The following is a 24,064-nucleotide window of genomic DNA, read 5'->3' as shown; positions in this document are numbered from 1 at the left end:
AATTTACGGATGTTTTACAGGCAGCGAATCTATGGGATGCATGACACCCTCTTAAGGCTGCTTCATTATTTGTTTGAAGATTTCCTTAGTACCTATGTTTTTTTACGTTAATTTGGTCAGCATATTAAATTGCTCCCATCTTGTGTTCTATATACTTAAATAAAACTCAAACGCATTGTGCACACCTTCATATGCATATAATTACTTAACTGAGAATTGGATAAATTTCAATTAACATTCAAAGTTTCCCCTAGAGTCTAAGTGTTTCTGTTATGACAAATTGGGAGTTTTCTAAGTGTGTATTTGCTACTTTTATATCCTGTTAATCTATCTATCTTGAAATATACTTTTTTGCGTGGGAGTTGTGGCTTCGATTTTGAAATCCACGTTTACCCTAATGACCCTAAATAAATGGCTAAATTTATTTTGTCAATTTTAAATCGTTTAACGCATAATATAATAAGATGTCTCATATTAGAATACAGTTTTTACACTAAATTACATGAATTTCATCTACGCTTCGTGAAACCCTTGCACTTCTTGCCAATGTCTGGGACGTTTCCTCGCAAATTTACATTTTTCCGTGTAACCCTGATTCAGTTCGATTTCAATCTCCTCTCGGGGCCATACTTAAATGCAAGTCAAACCTGTATTTATCTAAAAGACTAAATTGTGATTTCACCGCGAAGGTTTGATTTCATCATCTAAAAACAAAGGAGTAAAAAAAGTTCAATTATCAGTTATTATTAAGCAGCCGTTAGGAATGTTTTGTATATTGCCCAATTGAAATCTATCTACGCAAATACGACTTGCGTTTCTACATTATCTATTTACCCACCATAACTTTTGTGTTGTAGTCTCCTGGTTGACCTAGGACCCATATCATTTTGGTGAAAGCGGCCTCCCATGTCATATCATGTCCGGGAATGACACCAATTTTATCAAGTGCCTATTGAAAAAATCCCGACTTGAAGACATTGAATATTTAATTTAGCATCAACAAATTTTATTTATGAGTTAAATTAAAGCGTGTCCATATTTTGTATTCTGAAATTTAGTGCACAAGGTGTTCCATTTTTTTGTATTATAACAGCCGATGTAACCTTTAAAATTTAAAGTTTCAGCTCCTCCAGTTTTTTAGATAACTGCCTGGAATGACAAAATTTATGCCAACGTGTACAGTTGTAGACAGGACAAACCCATTTTAATCAACTTGATTGGTTACGCCAAATAGAATTATTCAAGCGTGGTAAGAAATTACCGTTAAAGCGCACCTATTTCGTGTCATTGACAGTTACTCACCAAACCCGTTTCATATGCAACACTGACTACTCCTCTGAAACATTGTGTGACATTGACTATGAGTATTTCTTTATGTATGGCCTTTTCTAGTACTCTCAATAATCCAGTTTCTGTTTTTGAAGGTATATTTCCAGCTCCGTAACTTTGCAATATTAAACCTTTCGTGGGAGGCATAAGAAATGATTCAAGCTAAAAATAAACGGGCGAACGAACACCACCAGTTGCAGATCAGTTGACCATGCTCAATGGGGTCATTGCAGTGAGTAATGAGTAATTATTACCTGAAAAGTTGTGATTGTTGGAAAAATTATGACTGTACCAACAAATTTATTCACATTCACGTTCACCCGAAATTTGTTATTAGTCTGCTTCAGAATGTAATGTTGATGTACTGAAAATGAACTAATTATGAAACGACCTTAAGGTCATATTAGATTATTCAAATTGCACAACAGTTCGGTCTGAGATAGAGATTTGAAATTATTTCGAAGTTGCAAAGCTAATACTTACTATTTACATTAATTGAAGTATCAGCCAAAATATGATAATTCGGTGAATCAAAAGCGTCCAGCATGTTGGAACATATTTTGGTGGTTCTGTTTCCCCGTAAGAGCTTGTTGGCAAAGAATACGCAAACTTCGGGAATATCATGGCAACCAGCCAATATCAGGGAAGACAAGAAGTTATTTTTTGCGTCGCTTCTTGTTTCGAATATTGGGATCTGCAAGTTATGTTTTGCATAGAATAGAATTGAAGAGTTATGAAATATAATACTTGTGATCCCGTGATTATAACTGATTTTTGCAGATTGTCCAGCATGTATGAGAGAATGGATGCTGTGAAGGCTAGTGTATCGGTGCCGTGTAATATCACGAATCCATCAAAATCATTGTATTTTCTCTGTAAGTGTGTTTATTTTTATGAAAGATATATAAGTAAACAATCATCATCAAATTACTTCTATGTCTTTGGCAATCTTTACCCATTCGTTAACTGACATGTTGCTAGAGTCCAACAGAGGATCGTATTCTTCGATTGTGTATACAATATATGTGTTAGAAAAATTCACCCTGAAAAATTAATCATGAAAATGATGAGAAAAAATTAGTTATACATATGTATACGTTGATTTTGTTGAACATCTTTACGTTCATCGAGCTGTCAAAGACTAAAAGTATGCCAATATACGGGGTGTTAGGGAAATAACTTTCGTATTTTTAACCAACTATAGAGAACATCATTTTAAGCAAAAAATTTGCTTAAAACAGGTGTCCTAAATCCAACCCGCCATTATTTTTTCATCATATTAACTTCACAACTTCCTAGTTATTGCAGTTTTAAATTCAGTTTTCACAATGTCCACCATTCGAATGTATACAAACTTGATATCGATTTAGCCAATTTTCCCATAAGCTTGGAAAAAACCTTGGAATATTTCTAATATAATCGGCAGCATCGAAACTGCGCCGTCGCAAATGATATTCCTACCTTTTATTTTTGCCCTTTTTTCTTTCTTTCTTGTGTCATTTCTTTTTTTTTGTTATTTTGTTTCTTTAATATTTTTTTCCTTCATTTTTTTGTCTTCACTTTTTTTAATTTTTTGTTCCTTCTTCTTTGTGTCTTCTCTTTTTTTTGTTATTTTGCTTCTTTAATATTTTTTTTCCTTCTTTTTTTTGTCTTCACTTTTTGTTATTTTTTGTTCCTTCTTATTTGTGTCTTCTCTTTTTTTTGTTATTTTGTTTCTTTAATATTTTTTTCCTTCTTTTTTTTTCTTCACTTTTTTTTATTTTTTGTTCCTTCTTATTTGTGTCTTCTCTTTTTTTGTTATTTTGTTTCTTTAATATTTTTTTCCTTTTTTTTTTCTTCCCTTTTTTTTATTTTTTGTTCCTTCTTATTTGTGTCTTCTCTTTTTTTTGTTATTTTGTTTCTTTAATATTTTTTTCCTTCTTTTTTTTTATTTTTTGTTCCTTCTTATTTGTGTCTTCTCTTTTTTTTGTTATTTTGTTTCTTTAATATTTTTTTCCTTCTTTTTTTTTTCTTCACTTTTTTTTATTTTTTGTTCCTTCTTATTTGTGTCTTCTCTTTTTTTTGTTATTTTGTTTCTTTATAATTTTTTTCCTTCTTTTTTTTTCTTCACTTTTTGTTATTTTTTGTTCCTTCTTATTTGTGTCTTCTCTTTTTTTTGTTATTTTGTTTCTTTAATATTTTTTTCCTTCTTTTTTTTTTCTTCACTTTTTTTTATTTTTTGTTCCTTCTTATTTGTGTCTTCTCTTTTTTTTGTTATTTTGTTTCTTTAATATTTTTTTCCTTCTTTTTTTTTCTTCACTTTTTTTTATTTTTTGTTCCTTCTTATTTGTGTCTTCTCTTTTTTTTGTTATTTTGTTTCTTTAATATTTTTTTCCTTCTTTTTTTTTTCTTCACTTTTTTTTATTTTTTGTTCCTTCTTATTTGTGTCTTCTCTTTTTTTTGTTATTTTGTTTCTTTAATATTTTTTTCCTTCTTTTTTTTTTCTTCACTTTTTGTTATTTTTTGTTCCTTCTTATTTGTGTCTTCTCTTTTTTTTGTTATTTTGTTTCTTTAATATTTTTTTCCTTCTTTTTTTTTCTTCACTTTTTGTTATTTTTTGTTCCTTCTTATTTGTGTCTTCTCTTTTTTTTGTTATTTTGTTTCTTTAATATTTTTTTCTTCTTTTTTTTTTCTTCACTTTTTGTTATTTTTTGTTCCTTCTTATTTGTGTCTTCTCTTTTTTTTTGTTATTTTGTTTCTTTAATATTTTTTTCCTTCTTTTTTTTTCTTCACTTTTTTTTATTTTTTGTTCCTTCTTATTTGTGTCTTCTCTTTTTTTTGTTATTTTGTTTCTTTAATATTTTTTTCCTTCTTTTTTTTTCTTCACTTTTTTTTATTTTTTGTTCCTTCTTATTTGTGTCTTCTCTTTTTTTTTGTTATTTTGTTTCTTTAATATTTTTTTCCTTCTTTTTTTTTCTTCACTTTTTTTTATTTTTTGTTCCTTCTTATTTGTGTCTTCTCTTTTTTTTGTTATTTTGTTTCTTTAATATTTTTTTCCTTCTTTTTTTTTTCTTCACTTTTTTTTATTTTTTGTTCCTTCTTATTTGTGTCTTCTCTTTTTTTTGTTATTTTGTTTCTTTATAATTTTTTTCCTTCTTTTTTTTTTCTTCACTTTTTTTTATTTTTTGTTCCTTCTTATTTGTGTCTTCTCTTTTTTTTGTTATTTTGTTTCTTTATAATTTTTTTCCTTCTTATTTGTGTCTTCTCTTTTTTTTGTTATTTTGTTTCTTTATAATTTTTTTCCTTCTTTTTTTTTTCTTCACTTTTTGTTATTTTTTGTTCCTTCTTATTTGTGTCTTCTCTTTTTTTTGTTATTTTGTTTCTTTAATATTTTTTTCCTTCTTTTTTTTTCTTCACTTTTTGTTATTTTTTGTTCCTTCTTATTTGTGTCTTCTCTTTTTTTTGTTATTTTGTTTCTTTAATATTTTTTTCCTTCTTTTTTTTTTCTTCACTTTTTTTTATTTTTTGTTCCTTCTTATTTGTGTCTTCTCTTTTTTTTGTTATTTTGTTTCTTTAATATTTTTTTCCTTCTTTTTTTTTTCTTCACTTTTTTTTATTTTTTGTTCCTTCTTATTTGTGTCTTCTCTTTTTTTTGTTATTTTGTTTCTTTCTTTTTTTTCATCACTTTTTTTATTTTTTTTCCTTTTTTTTGTGTCTTTATTATTTTTTCTTTTCTTTTTTCTTCGGTTTTTTTTACATTTTTCATATAGTGGTACAAGTTATTTCTTATTTAGTTTTCCCACACACCTTGAAAAATTCCCAGAATATTCCTAATATGATCGGCAGCTTCGAAAATGCGTTGTCGCAAATGATTTTCATCCCATATCTCGGCAGAGTAAAAATAAATTTTCATAAAACCCCAAAAGAAAAAATCTAGAGGAATAAAATGCGAAGATCTTGCAGGCCAACGATTGGGATCCTTTCTTCCTATCTATCTGTTTCCAAAGTTATTATTTAGGTACTTGGCAACTGAACGACTTATGTGTGCTGGAGCTCCATGTAAATATCACATAATCGTACACAATTGAAAAGGCACATTTTCTAACAAATTTAGCAAATCGTTGGTTGAGAAACTTAAAAATTGTTGTCTATTTAATCTTTGGGGAAAACAAATGGCTTTATAAGTTGATTTCTCACCATCCAAGCCCACAAATTTATTGAAAATTCATGTTGGAAATTTTTTTAGATTATTGCTTGAGGATTTTTTTCGCTCAAGTATGCAAGTTAGCAAAATTCCATTCCGTATAAGACAAGCTTCATAGGTCCATAAAATACCAGGCAGGAAATTTGGATTTTCTTGCTGTTGCTCAAGACACCGTTCACAAAGTTATTGCCTCGGTACAAAATCAGTCAGTAAAAGAGCTTGAACTCTGTATATGATAAAGGTAGAGCAATTTTTCTTTTAGCGTTCTATGTAGATTCCAGTGGGAAACCTACTTGGTGCGTAATACTCTTCGTACTTCTTGTTAAATCCTGTTCGATAAGATTTAAAATTTCTTCTTCTGTTTCTGGACTGGCTTCTCACGCTCCACCTCGTCCTTGGTATTTAGGGATTATGTTGCATGTATCCAGAAGACTTTGGGCACATTGAAGAAATGATTGTCGAGCTGGAAGCTGTCTTTCTAGATAACGATTCTCGTAAATTCGCCTGGCCTCTTCGGAATTGTGAAAAACCACTCCAGAAACGAAATCGTATTGTAATTCTCACGTAGAGAATACATTTTTATTTATTTTATATTGAAGTTAATTCACGAAGTATTAAATTAAAGGTCAACGAATGCACTGATAAATTTGGGTCCATCGGAAATGCAAAAAAAATATCAGAATAAATATCTGAAATCGGTAAAGCAGCGTTATCGAGTTAGATTTCAGTAAAATCTTAGCTATTAATTAGGTTTTAAATTGCTTCTGGTAATGTCATTGTTAAATAATTTAAGGTATTTTTGGTATACATGAAAGAGTAAAGTAATACTTTTCAAACATGTTTTGATATATTTATTAAAATTTTACCGTTTAATCTAGTTTTTCGGTTGCCAACTTTAAACTTTTTTCTAATAAAAACTATCAAGTTTTCGATCCTAGTTGTAAGAAACTATTTGTGTAAAATTATGTTCTTGAACGTTGGTTAAATTTACGAAAGTAATTTCTTTAACGCCCTATATACTTGACGAATACTTACAATAAAATGAGTCACACTTACGATAAAATGAGCTCGTCGTTATTTAAATGTAGTTCTTCAGCCAATTTTGCATCGTGCATTTCCGAGGTTTTAATCTTCCTAAGAAATACATTAGAAATTGGAGCATAAACTGAAAAAGAACGCAAAGTGTTTAAGCTCCTGGTGATGCAAATGTACAAAATAATCAACATTAAATAATTTTTAACGAATTATTATTGATTACTTTCTCTGGGTTAAATTTTTTCCGGAGACTTGAGTTCATTTTGCATGCAAAACTCACAGTCCGTTCGAAATAAATATCTATAGGTCGCAAAGTATTTCATAAACAAAAGTGGGGGGTAACGTATAACTTTTTGTTAAACACTCTTTGTAATACAGATAATATTTTTTTTTAATTTCCTTTCTGCGCTACTTTTCAAATACATTTTTGTTGTGAATTTCAGACAGTTTTTTAAAACTATTTGTGTCATACTTTTTCCATTAAAGTTTCAAATTCACTTAGGTGCACTAAAGAAAAATACTATTTATTATTGCTTAGTAAACCATACATGCACGAATTTGCCTACTAACGTCGCTCCTTGTTTCTCCTCGTGCAGATAGTACCATCAGAAACTATCACATACCCTTTTTTTCGCCTCAGCATTTTATTTTCAAGGGTAGATAATGTAAATTGCTTAAACGGAATTAAATAAATACTTACTGAAACGTTGTGACATATGTACTCGCAAAAAAGTTAAATTTGTCCTATTTATGATTTTTGTATATCGGGGAATCACATGGAAATTGTTTGATGTTTTCATGCAAACACAAGTGATTCGATTGCTATCGTCTATTGATTGTTAACACTAGCACGTATACTCTAATAGGTATTATTAATAGCAGTCCAAGATTTATCTTGTGTGTATTTAAGCGTTTCATTGATAAAAAAAATATTTGTAGAACCAGGTGTTTTTAAATGGAACCACCCAAAATATATGTAGCATCGGGTGTTTTTGATGCTACTTAAGATATATAATGTTGGTTATATCTTTGTAATGAAATCACAGGTCAGAGAGAAGGTATACAAGTTTACGTTTATTAATGCGGAATATACAGACTAATGAATGTAATGAGCGCGGACACGACGACTGCGTTACAATGACCGACCGTATCCCAAAAACAAGGGCAAGAAAAAGAGAGAGCCCTCCATGCCTTGTCAATCCTTAAGTACCAACACCCATGGTGATAAACCATGGGCGTACCTTGACCAGGGTGCCATCTGCACCATTTGCCGCATCAAACCGTGGCGTCTTAACCGGGAATTGGAACTGCAGCTGTGAGACCGACAAGGTCTATCGCGGGCAATTCTAGCACCGACAAACCTCACTATATGCAGCTCCAATGCCGACCAGGTTTATTGCGGGGATTTCCAACATCGACAAGGCATGGCATGGGAAATTCTCATGCTCTAGCCAATGCCTACCAGTGCCGTGCCTCAAGGGGTATTTCTAACTTAAAAGTAATTCCTACTGCCTAACCCTTATCGAATTTACACTTAACGCATATTTACAAAATGACTAGACACGAAACTAAAGCGCAGGGTTAGTTACGTAACCCTACATATATTTTTTCCGTTTTTTGACTTTCTACCAGAAATTACGTCGTAGAAAATATGGAACAAACAATGTATTGAATTTTTCTTTATCGAAAGGATGATTTTGAACAGTTTGGAAAAATCTTAGAAACGAAAATATGTAATTAAGTTAAATACAGTGTTTTTCTTCAGAAATAGCCTGCATTACAATTCTTGTCACTTACCACATACATTGTTTTTCTGCATGCCGATGGTACCCCCGATGTACAATACAAGGACCTTCTTCCAATAAAACATGACGTCAGTCCTTCAAAAGCAACATAAACTAATAAAACTATTTAATTAAGACCACAACCACAATGTAAGAAGAAATTTCCAATATTCAAATTTTACTTCTGTCCATAATTACCTTTGGATATCTTAACGATACTAGTTTGAGCTGCACTTAATGGTACGGTCGGTATTGTTAACTAATTTAAAATGAATTATTAACTTATTGCACCAAAAACGGAATGCTTCGTATCCTTAATTCTACAAATGATATGAATATCACTCCACTTAAGATATAGAGCAAGATGTAATGTTTTGAATTAAAAATATTATGAAATAATTTTCGAAAATGTTATTCGAATGAAATTTAATCGTGTTGGTACTTTATACTGCATATGTAAAATAACTGAGCTGTTGATTGCGCATGCACAAATGGTTTTAAAAGAATTATAGTCTTCGTCAAATTTTTCTACGACGTTAAAACCCAAAGAAGAATAATTGTGAATGCATTTATATGCCATGCAGTATACAGGGTGTCCCAACATTCTATGTCACGTTCGGCGTTTATAGAAAACTGACTCTATAACAATTGTGACTACTCAGTATGGAATTTAATAAATGGCTGACCTATGGATGCAGAATATTCTCTCTTAGCAATTAAAAATGTGTATTAAGATAATAATATTAGGTTGGTCGAAGTCAAGAGTCTAGCACCCTGGAAACCATAAAGATTAATATATATGTCAAGGCAGCTTATGGAGAAGTAATGACGATAAAAACATTTTTTTTAAATTACAAACAGAATTTTTGAAACGATGGAAGTAATTGTTAACTGTTAGATTTGTTAAATTACAAATCTATGTATGAATCTAGAATCTGAATAGCAATAGATAAATAATAATTTCGGCATGGTTGACTCATATTGTGTACGTACCAAGCTGATTCACGTATATATCAAAAGGAAAATATTTCTTGTAATCTTTCACGATGCTCGTACTGCAGTAGTATTTCTGCCGTTTGTAAGTAAAGTTGGTTGCTGCATTCTCGTTTTGTTAATCTCAATTTCCACTAAATGTACTCATAATTTCCAACACTAAAAATATATATGATTCTGTGACGAATGCGCCTCATTATATTGTCATTGCTACTGAATGGAAAAGCCAATTAATTTAATAAAATCAGACCTTGCCAAATTATTACAAAAAAAGTATTCTTGACATCTGGTTAATACGCAATGGACTTTTCTAGTTTTACTTATTAGACATTTTATTTTTCAAATTTAAAGTTTCATGTCCTCGTTGATTATTACTTAATTGTTAGGATGTTACTTTGTTTTATTATTAAGTTTAGTTTTTTTAGTAACTTTTATTTTTAATGAAATCGATACTAGAGCAGCTCTATGGATCGTTATGTTTTTGGGGCTAATGGAGTAAAGTGTTGTAGTGCAAGATCAACAGCTGTTTTTGACATAAACTTTGCTACTCACATTCGCTGTAATGTCATTTCCACTATCTGTGATTAATGTTTTTTTTTAATACTTGACTAAATTTTCAAATCAAAACTCGGATTTTAAACTTAATATGTAAAATTCTCGATTAAGTACGTAAAAAATAAAGAACAAATTTTCGATTTACATTAAATCAGAACATTGATGGCCGATTCAATAAAAGTTGGCCAAAGGGTCGTCGTTAAGAAAGTCCATGGAGTTATTGCTTTCATTGGAAAAACAAACTTTGCTCCTGGAAAGTGGATTGGGGTAATCCTTGATGAAGCCAAAGGGAAGAACGATGGTACTGTGCAGGAAGTTGAGTACTTTAAGGTAGGGTCCCACTAGCAGATATAATTATTATAGTGTCTCACATTATCAACGTATTTTAAATGGTAATAACATTATATCTCATGTATTTTTGAAAGTGTGAACAAAATCATGGAACATTTGTGAGGGAAAATCAAATTCAACCACTTGACGAAGATGGCAAACCTATACCTGTTGCAAAATTTTCTGAAAGGCCCCCATCAAAAATCGCCATGTCTAGGACTTCTACGTAAGTATCCTGATAATTTTAATTAATTTACATTGTATTAAGTATTAAACTGAAGCTGAAACTTAATAAATTGAGTAGCGAGTACTTAACTAATTAAAACTATCAATCTGTTCATTGCGGCATAAAGTCCAGGGCAAACAACTCAACATACCAAGTAACTATTTGTTTTAGTATAAATTAATTTAGTCTCAATTCCCTTTTTATTGCTGCCTGAAGCACAATTGGAATGAAACCTCAACCTACCCCGTAAGTGTCCATTTCATTATAAATTTGAATTATGTTATTATTTAATATTTGTTTATTCATTAACATTTTTTTAAATCTCATTTTATTTCCCTACTTTTCTCACATCAATCTTAAGAGTCCGACATAGGACATCGAAAGGATTTACATCATTGTCAGCATCCAGGTAGTAAAGGAATGCAAAAAATCCTATAAAAAAAGGCTTGTTGCATGTGTAAACCAATGTTGAACCCTGTTGTGCATACATACCCGTGTCCTAAGTAGTGGTGTTCCAACATATCCAGTACCTAATTTAATAAAAGTATTAACTTCCTTGTGTGTCTTATGTATTACCTCTGTAAATTCATAATAGTAAAATTGAATGCCTTAGCTCTAGAATGTCTCTGGCAAGCCAATCATTGGCTAGCAGTCGCCAATCTTTGGCTGGGAGCCGACAGTCATTAGCTGGTAGCATCAGTCATTTGGCCTCTCCAGCTGTGGAAAAGCTACCTGAAGGCGCAACCAGTGGGTGTACTAATGAACTGCAGACACCTAAAAGGGCCTCATTTGTTGAAGTAACCCCAAATTTAGTTTATAAGTGGAAAAAGAAAAAAAGTTGCCAAAAAACACCTTTTCAGACTGGCTTTGTGGAAACTCTAAAGCCCCAATTCACTCCTGGAGCTATACTGGTGGCACCCACTCCTATAACGTCAGTGGAGGACAAGTTGAATGTGTTACAATTACAGCAAGAACTGGAAAATCGAAATGTGCAGCTAAAAGATCTGAATGAAAAAATTGAGACGCTGAAAATCAGGCGTCAGGAAGACAAGGAAAAATTGAAAGATTATGACAAACTAAAAATACAGTGGGAGCAGTTGATTGAATTTAAATCGAAAATTATGGAAGCCCAAAATAGTCTTCAAAAGGAACTGCAGCGCGCCAAACAAGAGGCCAAGGAAGCGGGGGAAGCCCGTGCGGCACATATTGAAGAAGTGGCTGATTTGTCTGAAGCCGTTGAAATGGCCACACTAGACAAAGAAATGGCAGAAGAGAAAGCTGAAGTTTTACAAGCTGAACTAGAAGCGTGTAAAGAAAAACTAGATGAAGTCACTTTGGATTTGCAAATATTGAAATCCGAAATGGAGGAAAGAGCTTTAGGAGCTTCGCCAGGGGACCAACAGGGAATTTCTACGTTCGAAGTTAATCAGCTGCAGCAGCAAAACGCCAGATTGAGAGAGACCTTAGTCAGGTTAAGAGATCTTTCTGCTCATGACAAACATGAATACCAGAAGCTCCTTAAAGATATTGATCAGAAGAAATCCGAAATCACTGAGCTAGGCAAAACAAAGGAGAAACTAAGTGCCAAAGTTGAAGCCATGGAACTGCAAATATCCGATCTACAAGAGCAAGTGGATGCTGCACTTGGAGCTGAAGAAATGGTGGTCATCTTGGGAGAGCAAAAACTGACCCTGGAAGAGAAAGTTGAGCAGTTGCAAGAAGAAGTATCTGAATTGGAGGCGCTTCAGGACATGAACGACCAATTGGTGGAGAGCAATGCAGAGCTGGAAGCGGATTTACGTGAAGAATTGGACATGTCAATGGCAGCCACCTGTGAAGCAGTCCGACAAAGGGATGCTGCTCTCGAAACGATTGCTGACCGGGAGGCGACTATCAAAAACTTTAGGACTTTGGTACAGCAGTTGCAGGAACAATCCCTGAATTTGCAACAGCAACTCGAAAAAGAAAGCAGCAAACCCGTAAAGTCGCTGCCGGAAATCGTTGATTTCAAGAAAATGTTTATCGAAACCAAAGCTCACACCAAAGCAATCGATTTGGAGCTACGCCGGCTGGATGTGCAGCAATTGCAGCAACACATCAAGTATCTGAGCGCTTACATGCCTGATTCCTTTATGAACAGAGGCGGGGACCACGACGCTGTATTGGTGCTGTTACTTATTCCCAGGATGATCCTCAAGACCGAAATTCTTTTGGGGCAAATCAAAGACAAGTTTCCGGTACCGGAAAAAATCGACAGGGCTGCAGTAGTAAAAGGTCATCAAGTGAACCAATACTCCTTTAGATGCAGGATGAGCTATTACATTTATGCTTTGCAGGTTGTTAATGTTCTTTATCAAGAGTTCGGAGTGATTATTTTAGAGTTTATCTAGAGTGTGCTGCGCCAGTATTATTATACTCTGCAGACGTGCAAACCTGAGGCTCTTCTGAAAGTAGGCGGAACTTACCCGGAGATGGCCGCTCAAGAAAAAGCTGTTGATGGATTTGTGGAAATGGTTAAACGTGATCAATTAGATGAAAACGCCTTTTTAGAGCCTTTGGAAAAATGTTTTAATTATTTCAACACCCTGTACCCTGCTCTTTTGGGCACGGAAGAAAAGCTCAATCAGAGTCAACTAGTTTCTGACCACATCAAACTATTGTCTAGCGCAGTGGATGGGTTTAGCTGCGACGCCAGTGTGGTCAGGTGTCTTTCGCAGGTACGATAGGCGTATTCTACAAGTTCCAAGATATGGCTGCATTTGAGATTTTTCAGAGCGCCAACGTTGGAGATATTTGTCTATTAGCCCAACATATGATAACAACGGCAGAACATTTGCAGCAGCTATTGAAACAGGCGAAAAGGCGCATTCCTACGGATTCCAGCATTACTAACTTGTGTTTAGGAAAAGATTTGTTGGAGAACCTCAGTCATTGCTTTCAACACGTCGGGAAGGTATCGAAGACCGTGCATGAGGTAGCTAAGAATGCCACTCAAGTGCTGGCCACAAGTGGGGGTAAGCTCTACCATTGGTATTTAAAGAGATTTAGAAAACGGCAAAATTGGTATATATTAATGAGACTTTTCTTTTGATACAACTTTGATCCCAAAAAACTAAGTAGAACCTTTATGTACCATTTCCCGCAATCTTAAAAACGACCGAAATATGCGCGCGTGGATTTTAATTCATTCTGTATAAAATCCATATTCCATCTAAATCCATTCCTGCATAAAATAATAAATTCAGTGCAAACGGAAATTAAAAAATCTCACAAAAAAAATATCGGATATTGTAAAATCGCATATAACATTTAATATTAACGTTTTTGTGCAGTTTACCCATGATGTTTACAAGTTAGTCGTGGAGCTTAGATCCAGATGTTATTTTGATAAACAATAATACTATTAAATCGAGAATGGTCCACAATTACACTAATCATGAATTGTTTGATATGCCATTTGTATACAGGGAGTGTCACCAGAATGTCACACACAAACCAATGGCGATAATTTCAAACACCTTTTGTAGCAGGACTCTCAGTGAGTCATAATTAAAGATTTGGTATTTATTAAAATTTTCATATGCGCATATTTTGGTTATTTTTGAAATTTCAGAAAAATGTTACATAGAGATTTTGACTAGTTTTTGAAATCTATGTCGTATTAAAACGAACCCCCCAACTTAAGATATATTCTGTATTTGCCATTATCAAACTACAATAATGGGTCAAAAACCATTTATTGCAATAACTTTGCAAATTGAAAGATTTCGTGATTGTTAACTTTTCTAGAAAATGAGAAAGGTCTCTCTGAGGATAGGCTCAAAGACATCGCCATGACAGCCTCAGATAGAGTTTATGAGCAAGACGACTTAGGGCCGGTGCAAAGTATCAAACATTCTTTGTCACTTCTTGTAAATCAATTCACAAATCTATCGAAATCTCTTCAGGACAACGAATTACACTTCACTTCTAGCAAAGATGATAAAGTAAGACCAACCTTCTACCCTCTCGATAGGGCAACATTCATTTATATTTATTAGACGATTCCACCAATTCACCTAAGAGCGGAAAGCGTAAAAAGGGAACTAGAGCAAACCAAAACATTAACTAGCAAGCTAGAGAACAAGGAATCCGATATCAAAGAGTTGAAGAAGCTGCTTAAAGAGAAACAGGAGCAGCTCTCGGAAATGACCATTCGTAAAGAGCTGGCGGAGAAAAAATTAGGCAATGTTAACAAAGACTATGAGCTGACAATCGAGAAGCTGCAACGAAAACTCGAGGAGGCGCACAACAACTACAAGAAGAAGGAAAAGGAATTCGAGGAAACTTTGGATCATTTGCAAACGGACATTGATTCGCTGGAGAATGAGAAAGGCGAGATGAAGGAAAAGATGAAGTTACTGGCCAGGAAGGTACAGATGGAAGCTTCCACCATATCGCGAAGTCTAACGGGTAAACATTCTCCCATCTTGATAGTGTCAGTGATTTAAAAATGAATTCTAGGTTCTTCGTCGATGCAATCCCTGGGGCCCACGATGCCGGCAGTTGTCCGCGATTCGCCGATGCTTTTGCAGGAGATCGACAATTTACGTAAATTGTTTTATCACGAGATGAACGAACGTATTAAACTGCAGTCCCAACATTTGAAAAAACAACTGGATAGCATGACTCCCCTTCCATCGTTTAAGAGTTCGCGAGATGAGGTCATTGAAGAGTTGTTTAGAGAGGGAGCGGCGTTGAAACAAGTAAGAGTTTTTTTGCCGTTTGAGGACTTCTCTCATTTGTGTTGATAACTAGTCAAAAGTTAGAGAAGTTTTGTTATAGCAAGATATGTATTTTTCAGGAAATTCTGATGTATTTGGCCAAACCGATAATTCCGTCTATGCGTAATGTAAAACCTGCCGATGTTCAAGAAACCTGGGCGCGACATTTCGCACAAGATGCAGAAAAGAAAGAAGCTTTCAAAATGCGAGCCGAGCAATTCCAAGCTAAAGTGGTCCAGGAAGTGATTAAACGAAAGCACGGCGGTAGGATCCAGGCTGATTTCAACGTGTTTCCCACCAAGGAGATGGTCAAGGTATTGTATGAAAAAAGGTATTTTCAGATTGTCATATTTTTATGGTTGTATTCAAAGGCCATGAAAGAGACGGAACCAGTGGATGTTGGCTTTATTAAAATTCCACTACACTTGAGCGACGAGGCAGTGCCACGGTTAGTACATTTGGAGCTGGATTTCGTTAATTTGCAGAAGATATTGACTGCACTTCATTGAATACCCTCAGTCTCCATAAGCTTAACTAAATTTTGATTTGAATAATAGGTTTATGTTCTGCGAGAAATAGTTTAAATATACAATTTTTAACGTTTACATGCAGGAGTAGCATGGATATAAAGTGAGTAATATAGTTACAACATGGAAATGTGCAAGGAAATCTGGTTCGAGTTCATTTCGTTGATTGAAATTGGTTATTATAGATAGATAAATTGGGAATGAAATTCAGTATAAACAAGCGTGAAATAAGTCATAGTCATTATATAAAATAAAAGTGAGAAAGCAGCCGCACTTCCGCGTTTGCAGAAACCGATTTTATCGTCACTGTGCCTAAGAATAAGTGCGTATTTCATTAATTTATTTTAGAGTAATGTCGCCGGATGGGGTTACCAAGAGGAGAAAGTTTTTTATTGTTCATTTTACGAGAAAAGTACTTGTTCCAAAACGGTTGAATCAGTTCTCACTGTTTCAAATTTCCTTTTCGTTGCTGAGAAATATCGAAAGATTTCTCTATTTGGTTGAAAATTTTTCCGAGTCCCCAAAAATCAATTCTCCTTTTCATGGCAACCATAATCAGAGTTTTATTTATTACATTTTTATTATATTAATTCAACAAAAAGAAGAACACAGAAATACTTCTACGTAATGTTAAATATTACAAACTTAAACTAAATTCTTTATGTGATACTATTTCTCTTTATTTTAATTTATATTACCGTTTGCTTTATTGTTAATATGAGTATTGACATTATTAATATACGTATTGCTTTTCTATGAATATGTTTTTTTTTTACTACAAAAATGGAACTCTGGATATCCTGAAAATTTTTGGACCAAAAAATCGAAGTTGTTTGATTTGAGTTTTGACTGCAGCATATCAAGGAATGTCATACGCCTACTGCGAAATCAAATCTCGTTAAAATCGGGTCCTTAAATTTCAATAGATTTATGTAAAATTTTCATGTGCGCCACTGATTTATCGAAGAATACTTTGTGGTAAAAATGGTAACAGTTTTGACACAAAATATTTTAGTTACTCTGATTTCAAAATTATTTGGGTTCCAAGATCGAAAAGTAATCGCTGTCACTCAATAGTAGCAGCCAAGTCAATTGTTTCTTTATAAAATTGACGCTCAAGACAATGATATATATGGAGCAGCAGCATTTCTCTGGCCAATCGCAAAACTTACGTTTAAAAAAAAAACCTCTGTAATGTAAGTTACACTTATTTGTATTGTGGATTGTAATAAACTTGTGGTAAATAACAAAAGTAAGAGTTGTGCAATAACAAAAAGCTGTTCCCATTTGGCAGCTAGTGGTATGCGTAGTGCTTAGGTAGCACCACTACTGCGGAAGAAACTAAATAACGTCAAAAACATCGGCAAACTGTTACACTTTTTTAGCATTTTTTTTTAGTTAATCAATAATGATGGCCTTTTTAAGCAAGCTCCTGAAATCTCGGATGCCAAAAACTAGTGTGAGCACGGCTTTTTTATTCCAATTTGTTTCGTTAATTTCCTATGGCGGAAATGACAATAAAAATATACAATTACAGCTAATATATGCATATAAAAATACTAATCTACTTTCTTGGAAACAATTGTCACTGTTACAACGATACCTTGTAACATTGACCAAAACGATTGTGATAGTGGCTTGAAATACAATCTAGTAACTCAAAAATATATACCCAATTTATTTAAGATAATTGGCTTAGCTTGTTATTACCCATATTATGTCATTTGTGGCTGAATTTTTTTATTGGAAATACGCTTTATTTAGCCCAATTAACTGATTAAAACGTACACACCACTTGGTAAAATGAAGGTTCGATTTCATAAGTTGTAGATCAATTCTGACTCAACCTGTTTCAGTTTCTATTGTTGGAGTCTGGCCAAAGATTACTGAAAAATTTGCGATTTTTGCGACAGACAGTGTATTTATACTCCCGCATCTATTTATGAACATTTAATAGGGCGTTCTAATTAGTAAAACCACGCACAGTGGAAGCTAGACTATTTACTTGTTTTTATTTACATTTTGGGAATTATAAAATCGAAAAGTTGACTCATTTGCACCTACCAATCCATGAATTCGTGTTAAGAAACAACCAAAGTATTTTGTTTCCAGAATAAGTAAGATCAACTGAAAACTACATTATAACACGTCGCTTCGGGAAATATCGCAGAGAAATTACCATATTTTGACCATTAACACATTTTGAAATTTAATATGTTTAATATTTGTGAGTATGACTCACATTGTATGAACAATCAACGTAGACAAAACCATTTTCTCGCCAGGTTTTCAGAATTTCCAGGTTTTCCAAGCTCGTGAATGAGCTTTGCTGAAATCCCTGTCAGTTGGATATCGCATTTTCCTCTGTTTAGAGCATTCGAACAACAGGTGCATAATTACCACGTCTAAATATAGATTAAATTTAATTTTCTGAAGTCTATGGTAAAAATACTTTATTTTTCGTTTAAATTTAATATAAAACGACAGTGGTATTGTTATTCACAACGATGTGCTATGATTTGATATTGCATTGAGTAGTTGAAAATGCAAAGAATTTTAAGTGTCGAGACCAGTAGGAACGTGAATCAACCTACTTCAGAATTTGTCACTAAACGATTTTGTTGGAGTTTTCTGCTTACAGTGACTTTTTTCGCCATCCTGGGAGGTAAGTACACCTACATGTAAAATATTTAATAATATTGAAGCTAAAATGTACAAGTGTGTTTCTCTTCGGTCCAATCAAGCCTTTTGATCTTGAACAACCTATATAATATTGTGGCGAAATAAATAAAATTAATATTTTTCCTAAATTCTTAATTAACAATTAATAACTAATGAAGCATTAAAATTAGGTAAAATGTATTAAACCACTTAATACATCGCTGATCCCATGAATTAAATTCAATCATCGAAATTATGTAACTTCTTTTTCACAGGTTTCCTCTTAGGGAAATTTATCTCGGACCGAACAATAGATGACATGAAACGTGAAGTTAACGATATCTCTAGAAAAGTAGAAATTCTCAATAAAAATTTCCAAACATCATTCCCCAACGGCCTCAATATGAGTGTTAGCCACGAGTATCCGTTCCTCAAATGTAACTTCGTACTGGTAGGAAGGAATAAGTCTGGACATCTAAGATCTGCCGTGTATTTGGAAAACTTAATTGAATGCTTTAATAATAGCTGATAAATGTGTTACCTCAAGGTTTTATGATAAAATATATTTAAAAGGTTTTGAAAGAAAATTCTACAAGTGTCATTTATATTATTTGTTTTAAAGTAATTATTATGTAAGTAGGAGTTATAGTAAGTAGTTTATTGACTGAATGATGTAACATAAGGCATTACAATATGTGGAACATCACTAATATTAATAGATCATAAAGTTTTTTCATTAGTTCATATTTAGGTATTAAGTAAATGTTCGTACTTGACATAATGTACATCTTTGAGTAGTGTGCATGCACCGACTATGTAAAATTATGATAATACATACATAGATATTTTAATAAACTTCTTTGGGATTTGTCCTCCATCATCTCGTTGAGAATCTCTTGAGTTGTGACATCCATACATGCAAGTTTCAAATTCACCTCATTTTCACTTTATCTTTATGTTACTATCTCTCCTTTCGATGGGAATGCATATTTCCACCAAAATGTTACAGAAGTATAGAATAACAAAATGTTCTCAGAAAATAGTTTATGTGATCTTCGAAACAATATTACACACCATGCTGAATCGAATAGACATAAACCGATATTGAGAAAATAGAGACACTTAGGTGTTGTAGTCCTCGTTTACTTTCATAGTAATTTAAATTAATAAAAATGAAGCGTGAATCATAAAACCAAATAAAAAATGTATATATATTTAGAGAAATACATTAAAATTAAATGAATAACAGAAATATGGGTAACAAATTACGATATTTCACCCCACAGTGAAGATATCCAAGGAACGTTTAATGAAATAATATACAGATTCGTGATTAAAGCTGCATCTAGCATAAACAGCAGTGCAATTTTTGTCCTCAATACCATTTATTACTGCTTCTTTAAATAAAGAGTTTAATGCATATTCCTGGATCCACTTACTATTGGCGAGACCGTCCAGAATTTTTTCGGAACTGGACCCTTTGCCTGCAGATAAATAAGAAATTGAAATTATATTAAAACCTCATATCAATTAATTAAAAAATATATATTTATATCTCTATTTTATTTCTTTATTTATTTATTACCTTTTGTTACATTTTGTGCCGACTTTTTCACCATCCAACAAACAAATCTCTGGGAGCACGAAGTTAGGTCTATGTTGTTTTCTAGCAGTGATGTGTCGATTGCATTCAAATAACTCCATAATCTCAAGTCTTCGCCTAATAGTAGCATAAAAACACGAACAATGATTAGCTTCAAATAAGATCGAATTTATTTTATTTTAAATTAATTTTGAAAAAGGCTCAGAATCGAAAAAGAGAGAGTAGGAATCATATTTTATTCAAATAGCCCTTAGACCCATTTCATATAATTGTTTAATAAGAAATTCGTTCTCATATCGACACTAATGTATTTTTAAAGAACGTCAAAGTATACTATAGTAAGTATACTAGAGTCTAGTTTACCAAAGCAAATTCCAATTAGATGTTAGAGTTTGTCAAAAAGTACAATACAAAGAATTTCATAGAAATTTCATAACATTGTGCGAGATTTTTTTGTGACTATCTTCTGATACCAGTAAACTTACCTAGTATTCGATTTACCAACAAAGATGTATAAAAAAGTTACTTACTCTTCTGTGCCCCTGCACGACCGTAAATAATATTTAAAGGATTCTCTGCCGGTATGAGCCCTTTTTTATTAAAAAACATCAAAATCACTGGGAGAGCTACAGCTGTGCCAAATATAATAACTCCGGTGAGTAATATTGCTCCTACATTGAAACTAACCAGGGAAGTCTTGGCCAAGTCCATTGATCGCTTGATGGGTAGAGTGAGAAATGGTACATTGAAGTCTAAGTCGAGCTGGCAAAAAGTTATTACTTAAGTGAAGTTAAGATTAAAGCGTATTATCTATTTTTCAAGAAAGAAATAGTCAGTGGAATTTGATAGAAGTTAAGGAGAGTAAAGGGGTATTCGTTCATCAAAACCAATACAAAATTCAAGACTTAATGTAATATTTAATAATCAATTGATATGAACGTACCCTTACCGCTCCCTTATCACTAAAAATAATTAGCTTATTCTGCCGCGAATTAAGAATTTCTCTAGAGACTTCATCAGGAACGGCACTATCATTACCTCCATACATTCCTTTAATTACGCGAACGTACTGCATGTTATCAATCATATTTGCGAAAATTAAAATTTAATACTTCACTTGATATTAGATTGAGATAATTTCCCATTTTTTCTCATTCATTTTCATATTTTCGTTGACCGAAAATTCGAACTAATCCAGCATTTCAATACACATTTATTTACATTTGCACCGCAATGATGAGGGGTTTTTAAGAGTAGATTAGGTAAAAATTGCAAATTTTGACCTTGGAACGCCGCTTCTCTGGTACTCCTTGCCCGAGCGACCTTTAAGGGAGCGCGCTGAGAAGACCTGTCTAAGCGGTTTTAAACCCCATGCAAACTCACACCTTCCACGTCACACCCTCCACGAGAGGAACTGGGATGCTATATTAGGTAGTAAATTTGACATGTATACCTGCAAATCTCCATCTGCATTGAAATTTATCAACCTTGAATGTCGAGCTCCATAAGTCTTGCTTGAACCACTGTTTAAAGTTAAATAGGAATCCGTAAAGTTACAACATACTTCACTTGAAATCGCAATAATCAACAATACACTATAATAACGATGATATTTCAACACAATCATAACTTTATGTTTTGAATTAATGTCTGGACCTCTGTTTTAACGCTTAGGCCTATGTCGACACTTTCTGCAGACCTTCAGAGTAGATACATTACTTTTAAATAAGTATTAAGCTATTAAGGCACTGATTAAAAGTAAATTAGCAACCTGCACAACAATTCTGTAAAAAAAAATTCCGACTACCGACAATAGGTACCATATTATCGTAAATTAACGGGAACTACTTGCACACGAAAATGTCTCATTTTAGAGAATTTAGAAATGCTTTCGCTTTTGCGGAACAATTAGGTAATGGATAATGAAATTTCTCTTCTGTATTAGAGACAACCTACGTAGGTATTAGGAGAAGGACGGTCGAAAACTTTTATAGAATTATATGTCGTAAAAGTCTTGACACTAACACGTGCCACTCTCAATTGTGTGTCATAAACTATTACTTTCATCTCGTAAGGACGTGCGGTAAAGTCTCACACTTATAGGAAATATATATATAAATATTTATAATAAATACCTACACCTTTAACATGACCACGTATTTTTTACTACTCGTTTTGCAGACTTGGATTCGTGCTCCACTGTGCATTTTACAAAAGTTATATAAGCGTGATAAAATTTACATCAGCCTTAAGCCTGATCTTGATGAATCTCCGTTGGAAATTTTTAAGAGCAGACCTGACGGAGAGAATGGAGATAGAAATAAGTCTATAACCAAAATGTCATAGAGCAAAAAGGTAGAGTTCTAAATGAAACTTGATAAAGTTTTTAACACAGTTCAGAATATTCCTATAAGTACTTAACACATGTATGATATTTGAACTTTCTATAGGGATTAGAATTGTTGAAGAATACTCTTTCCATATTTCTATCAATAACTGAGATATCCTATGATGAGAACAAAATGTATGCACTTAATTACATAATTGCTATGTTTTATGTGTTGAGCCTGTTTATCCAAAAAAAAATTAAGAGAGAATAAACATTTAGTATGACATATAAAGTCAAATAATATATTAGCGGAAAATAGCTTCCAAAACTACCTACGTACTTCCTTACAAGAAGTCTACAAAGAACAATATGTCGTTAACCAAGAACGATTTTCTAAAAATGAAATAACGACAATCCCGATTACATCTTCACGTTTCTTTGTAGTAAAACTTATTGAAGCTTGGGGTATATTGTTTCAAAGTTAATTATCAAATACAATATTCGAATGGTGGTTCCTGCGACTCATCATGTAATAATCATGTAATGTATTGTTTGGGTGCAGCAACCTGTAAAAAACGCCTCATATAAAACAATTTGTTATAGTTGCAAATTTTGTCAGTGATAAAGTTATACTCCATAGTGTCATAGTGCCTCTAAAGAAAAATGTTCATTAGATTTTCACTAAACATGGAAATATACAATTTTCTATTATTACTTTTATTGGGATTTCTTTCAAACGTTGCTGGTTCCGTTAAAAAATACGATGTAGAAGATGCGTAAGTTGCTTCTTAGAAATTTATATACCTATTTAAATATACATATATTTTTTTTATTTGAGGGGTTTCAGTCCGAGTCACAGATATTACGAATCAGACTTGTCCTATCAAAAAGGATACAAAAATAAAACGTACATTCCCCAAAATCCTATAGCCGAGGGTAAAAAAGATATAGAACCCAAAGAATCGCGATTTGGAGCCATCTCTTATGGACCTTCCGGAAACAGGTTAGGAATTATTATCTTCAAACAAGAACTATGCAGATGTTAGTAATTACAGCTATGGAAATAGTAATGGAATGACCTATGGGACGATGAAACTAGACGTTGGAGGAATAGCCTTAGGTGCCCTGATTGGCTTAGGGGCAATATTGATCATCCCAAAAATTGCTCAAATATTTGCTGGGGGTCATGAAGGTTATGCTAGGGGTACAACTAAATTTTTCTACTGTAAGCACATGATTTTTCCTTTCATGCTTGTTAGGTTTAGAAGAAGAGATGTCCACAGTAACTAATTTGTTATCACGAATCGACAATTCTCTAGCAGCGAATGATATCGACAGTACATCTTGCACTCAAAGAATAATATGCAATGTTGTTAATGATGCAGTTAAAAATACCAAAGCCGGGGAAGCTTCGAGTGTAGATGAATTCGTGTTAACTTTCACCAAGTAAAAATTCATAAAATGTGTTCTTTTTTAAATTCACGGTTTTTTCTTTATTTAGGAACTCGTTGTTTTCATACGCAATTGGCGGCACAGCGATAAAAGAAGCCGTGGATATTGGAAGATCACAAGATGCAGATAAATGTGCTAGCACTTACACAAAATGTCCTCTGAACAAAGATAGTGTAATGAAGGTTGTGTCTAGTTTAATGCCTGTTAATTAACATCTACATGTGTTACTATAGTGTTTATCATTTAGAAACTAGTAAATAATTTATTTATTTAAATAAAATTGTAAATTCTCAC

At 33.1% G+C, this 24,064-nt stretch overlaps 5 protein-coding genes across 9 annotated transcripts; 3 read left to right on the top strand and 2 right to left on the bottom strand.

Annotated features, from left to right (window-relative positions):
- Nucleotides 1-173: 173 nt before the first annotated feature.
- On the bottom strand, nt 174-9,283 carry LOC136343858 (60 kDa lysophospholipase-like). 4 transcript variants are annotated; one of them, XM_066290822.1, is made up of 10 exons: nt 8,530-9,283; nt 8,345-8,445; nt 6,569-6,677; nt 2,261-2,372; nt 2,077-2,202; nt 1,813-2,023; nt 1,584-1,693; nt 1,303-1,491; nt 839-949; nt 174-704 (listed from the first exon to the last, which is right to left on the bottom strand). In XM_066290822.1, the coding sequence occupies exons 2-10, from the start codon at nt 8,415-8,417 to the stop codon at nt 666-668; spliced, it is 1,080 nt and encodes a 359-aa protein (XP_066146919.1). In that variant the 5' UTR covers nt 8,418-8,445; nt 8,530-9,283; the 3' UTR covers nt 174-665. The 4 variants fall into 4 exon arrangements, with proteins under 4 accessions (XP_066146919.1, XP_066146917.1, XP_066146918.1 ...); XM_066290820.1 differs by having other exon boundaries at nt 8,345-8,427; nt 8,530-9,281; XM_066290821.1 differs by lacking the exon at nt 8,530-9,283 and having other exon boundaries at nt 8,345-8,523.
- Nucleotides 9,284-9,893: 610 nt separating this feature from the next.
- Nucleotides 9,894-16,485, top strand: DCTN1-p150 (dynactin subunit 1). The gene is given in 13 exon segments (XM_066290807.1): nt 9,894-10,209; nt 10,305-10,435; nt 10,563-10,589; nt 10,652-10,681; nt 10,797-10,844; nt 11,049-11,232; nt 11,296-12,771; nt 12,826-13,152; nt 13,209-13,449; nt 14,225-14,887; nt 14,939-15,180; nt 15,279-15,512; nt 15,570-16,485. Coding segments are annotated over 13 exon segments (3,909 nt in total). The 5' UTR covers nt 9,894-10,041; the 3' UTR covers nt 15,708-16,485.
- A 1,202-nt stretch (nt 16,486-17,687) lies between these two features.
- Nucleotides 17,688-19,241, top strand: LOC136343869 (uncharacterized). Its single transcript, XM_066290845.1, has 2 exons — nt 17,688-18,390; nt 18,662-19,241. Exons 1-2 carry the CDS (start codon nt 18,270-18,272, stop codon nt 18,913-18,915), a joined length of 375 nt encoding a protein of 124 aa, XP_066146942.1. The 5' UTR covers nt 17,688-18,269; the 3' UTR covers nt 18,916-19,241.
- A 406-nt stretch (nt 19,242-19,647) lies between these two features.
- LOC136344185 (uncharacterized) lies at nt 19,648-21,076 on the bottom strand. Its single transcript, XM_066291397.1, has 4 exons — nt 20,933-21,076; nt 20,520-20,751; nt 19,972-20,106; nt 19,648-19,870 (listed from the first exon to the last, which is right to left on the bottom strand). Exons 1-4 carry the CDS (start codon nt 21,074-21,076, stop codon nt 19,662-19,664), a joined length of 720 nt encoding a protein of 239 aa, XP_066147494.1. The 3' UTR covers nt 19,648-19,661.
- Nucleotides 21,077-22,646: 1,570 nt separating this feature from the next.
- Nucleotides 22,647-24,043, top strand: LOC136343865 (uncharacterized). 2 transcript variants are annotated; one of them, XM_066290838.1, is made up of 5 exons: nt 22,647-23,094; nt 23,166-23,321; nt 23,374-23,522; nt 23,578-23,764; nt 23,820-24,043. In XM_066290838.1, exons 1-5 carry the CDS (start codon nt 22,982-22,984, stop codon nt 23,980-23,982), a joined length of 768 nt encoding a protein of 255 aa, XP_066146935.1. In that variant the 5' UTR covers nt 22,647-22,981; the 3' UTR covers nt 23,983-24,043. The 2 variants fall into 2 exon arrangements, with proteins under 2 accessions (XP_066146935.1, XP_066146934.1); XM_066290837.1 differs by having other exon boundaries at nt 23,157-23,321; nt 23,820-24,042.
- Nucleotides 24,044-24,064: the final 21 nt, after the last annotated feature.

Source organism: Euwallacea fornicatus, chromosome 16 (assembly GCF_040115645.1).
Source record: "Euwallacea fornicatus isolate EFF26 chromosome 16, ASM4011564v1, whole genome shotgun sequence".
Classification (NCBI taxonomy): Eukaryota; Metazoa; Arthropoda; class Insecta; order Coleoptera; family Curculionidae; genus Euwallacea; species Euwallacea fornicatus.
Note: the sequence above shows the minus strand (reverse complement) of the source record. Positions and strands in the feature narration are given on the sequence as shown.

Coding starts and splice junctions, on each gene's coding strand:
- LOC136343858 (XM_066290822.1), bottom strand. CDS start 8,417: ATGTTTTATTGGAAGAAGGTCCTTGTATTGTACATCGGGGGTACCATC. Junction 950..1,302: donor TTGCATATGAAACGGGTTTG/GTGAGTAACTGT, acceptor TTTTTTCAATAG/GCACTTGATAAAATTGGTGT. Junction 705..838: donor ACTACAACACAAAAGTTATG/GTGGGTAAATAG, acceptor CTTTGTTTTTAG/ATGATGAAATCAAACCTTCG.
- LOC136343869 (XM_066290845.1), top strand. CDS start 18,270: ATGCAAAGAATTTTAAGTGTCGAGACCAGTAGGAACGTGAATCAACCT. Junction 18,391..18,661: donor TTTTTTCGCCATCCTGGGAG/GTAAGTACACCT, acceptor TCTTTTTCACAG/GTTTCCTCTTAGGGAAATTT.
- LOC136344185 (XM_066291397.1), bottom strand. CDS start 21,076: ATGATTGATAACATGCAGTACGTTCGCGTAATTAAAGGAATGTATGGA. Junction 20,752..20,932: donor GTGATAAGGGAGCGGTAAGG/GTACGTTCATAT, acceptor ACTTTTTGCCAG/CTCGACTTAGACTTCAATGT. Junction 20,107..20,519: donor TCGTGCAGGGGCACAGAAGA/GTAAGTAACTTT, acceptor TGCTACTATTAG/GCGAAGACTTGAGATTATGG.
- LOC136343865 (XM_066290837.1), top strand. CDS start 22,982: ATGTTCATTAGATTTTCACTAAACATGGAAATATACAATTTTCTATTA. Junction 23,095..23,156: donor AAATACGATGTAGAAGATGC/GTAAGTTGCTTC, acceptor TTTTTATTTGAG/GGGTTTCAGTCCGAGTCACA. Junction 23,322..23,373: donor TATGGACCTTCCGGAAACAG/GTTAGGAATTAT, acceptor TAGTAATTACAG/CTATGGAAATAGTAATGGAA.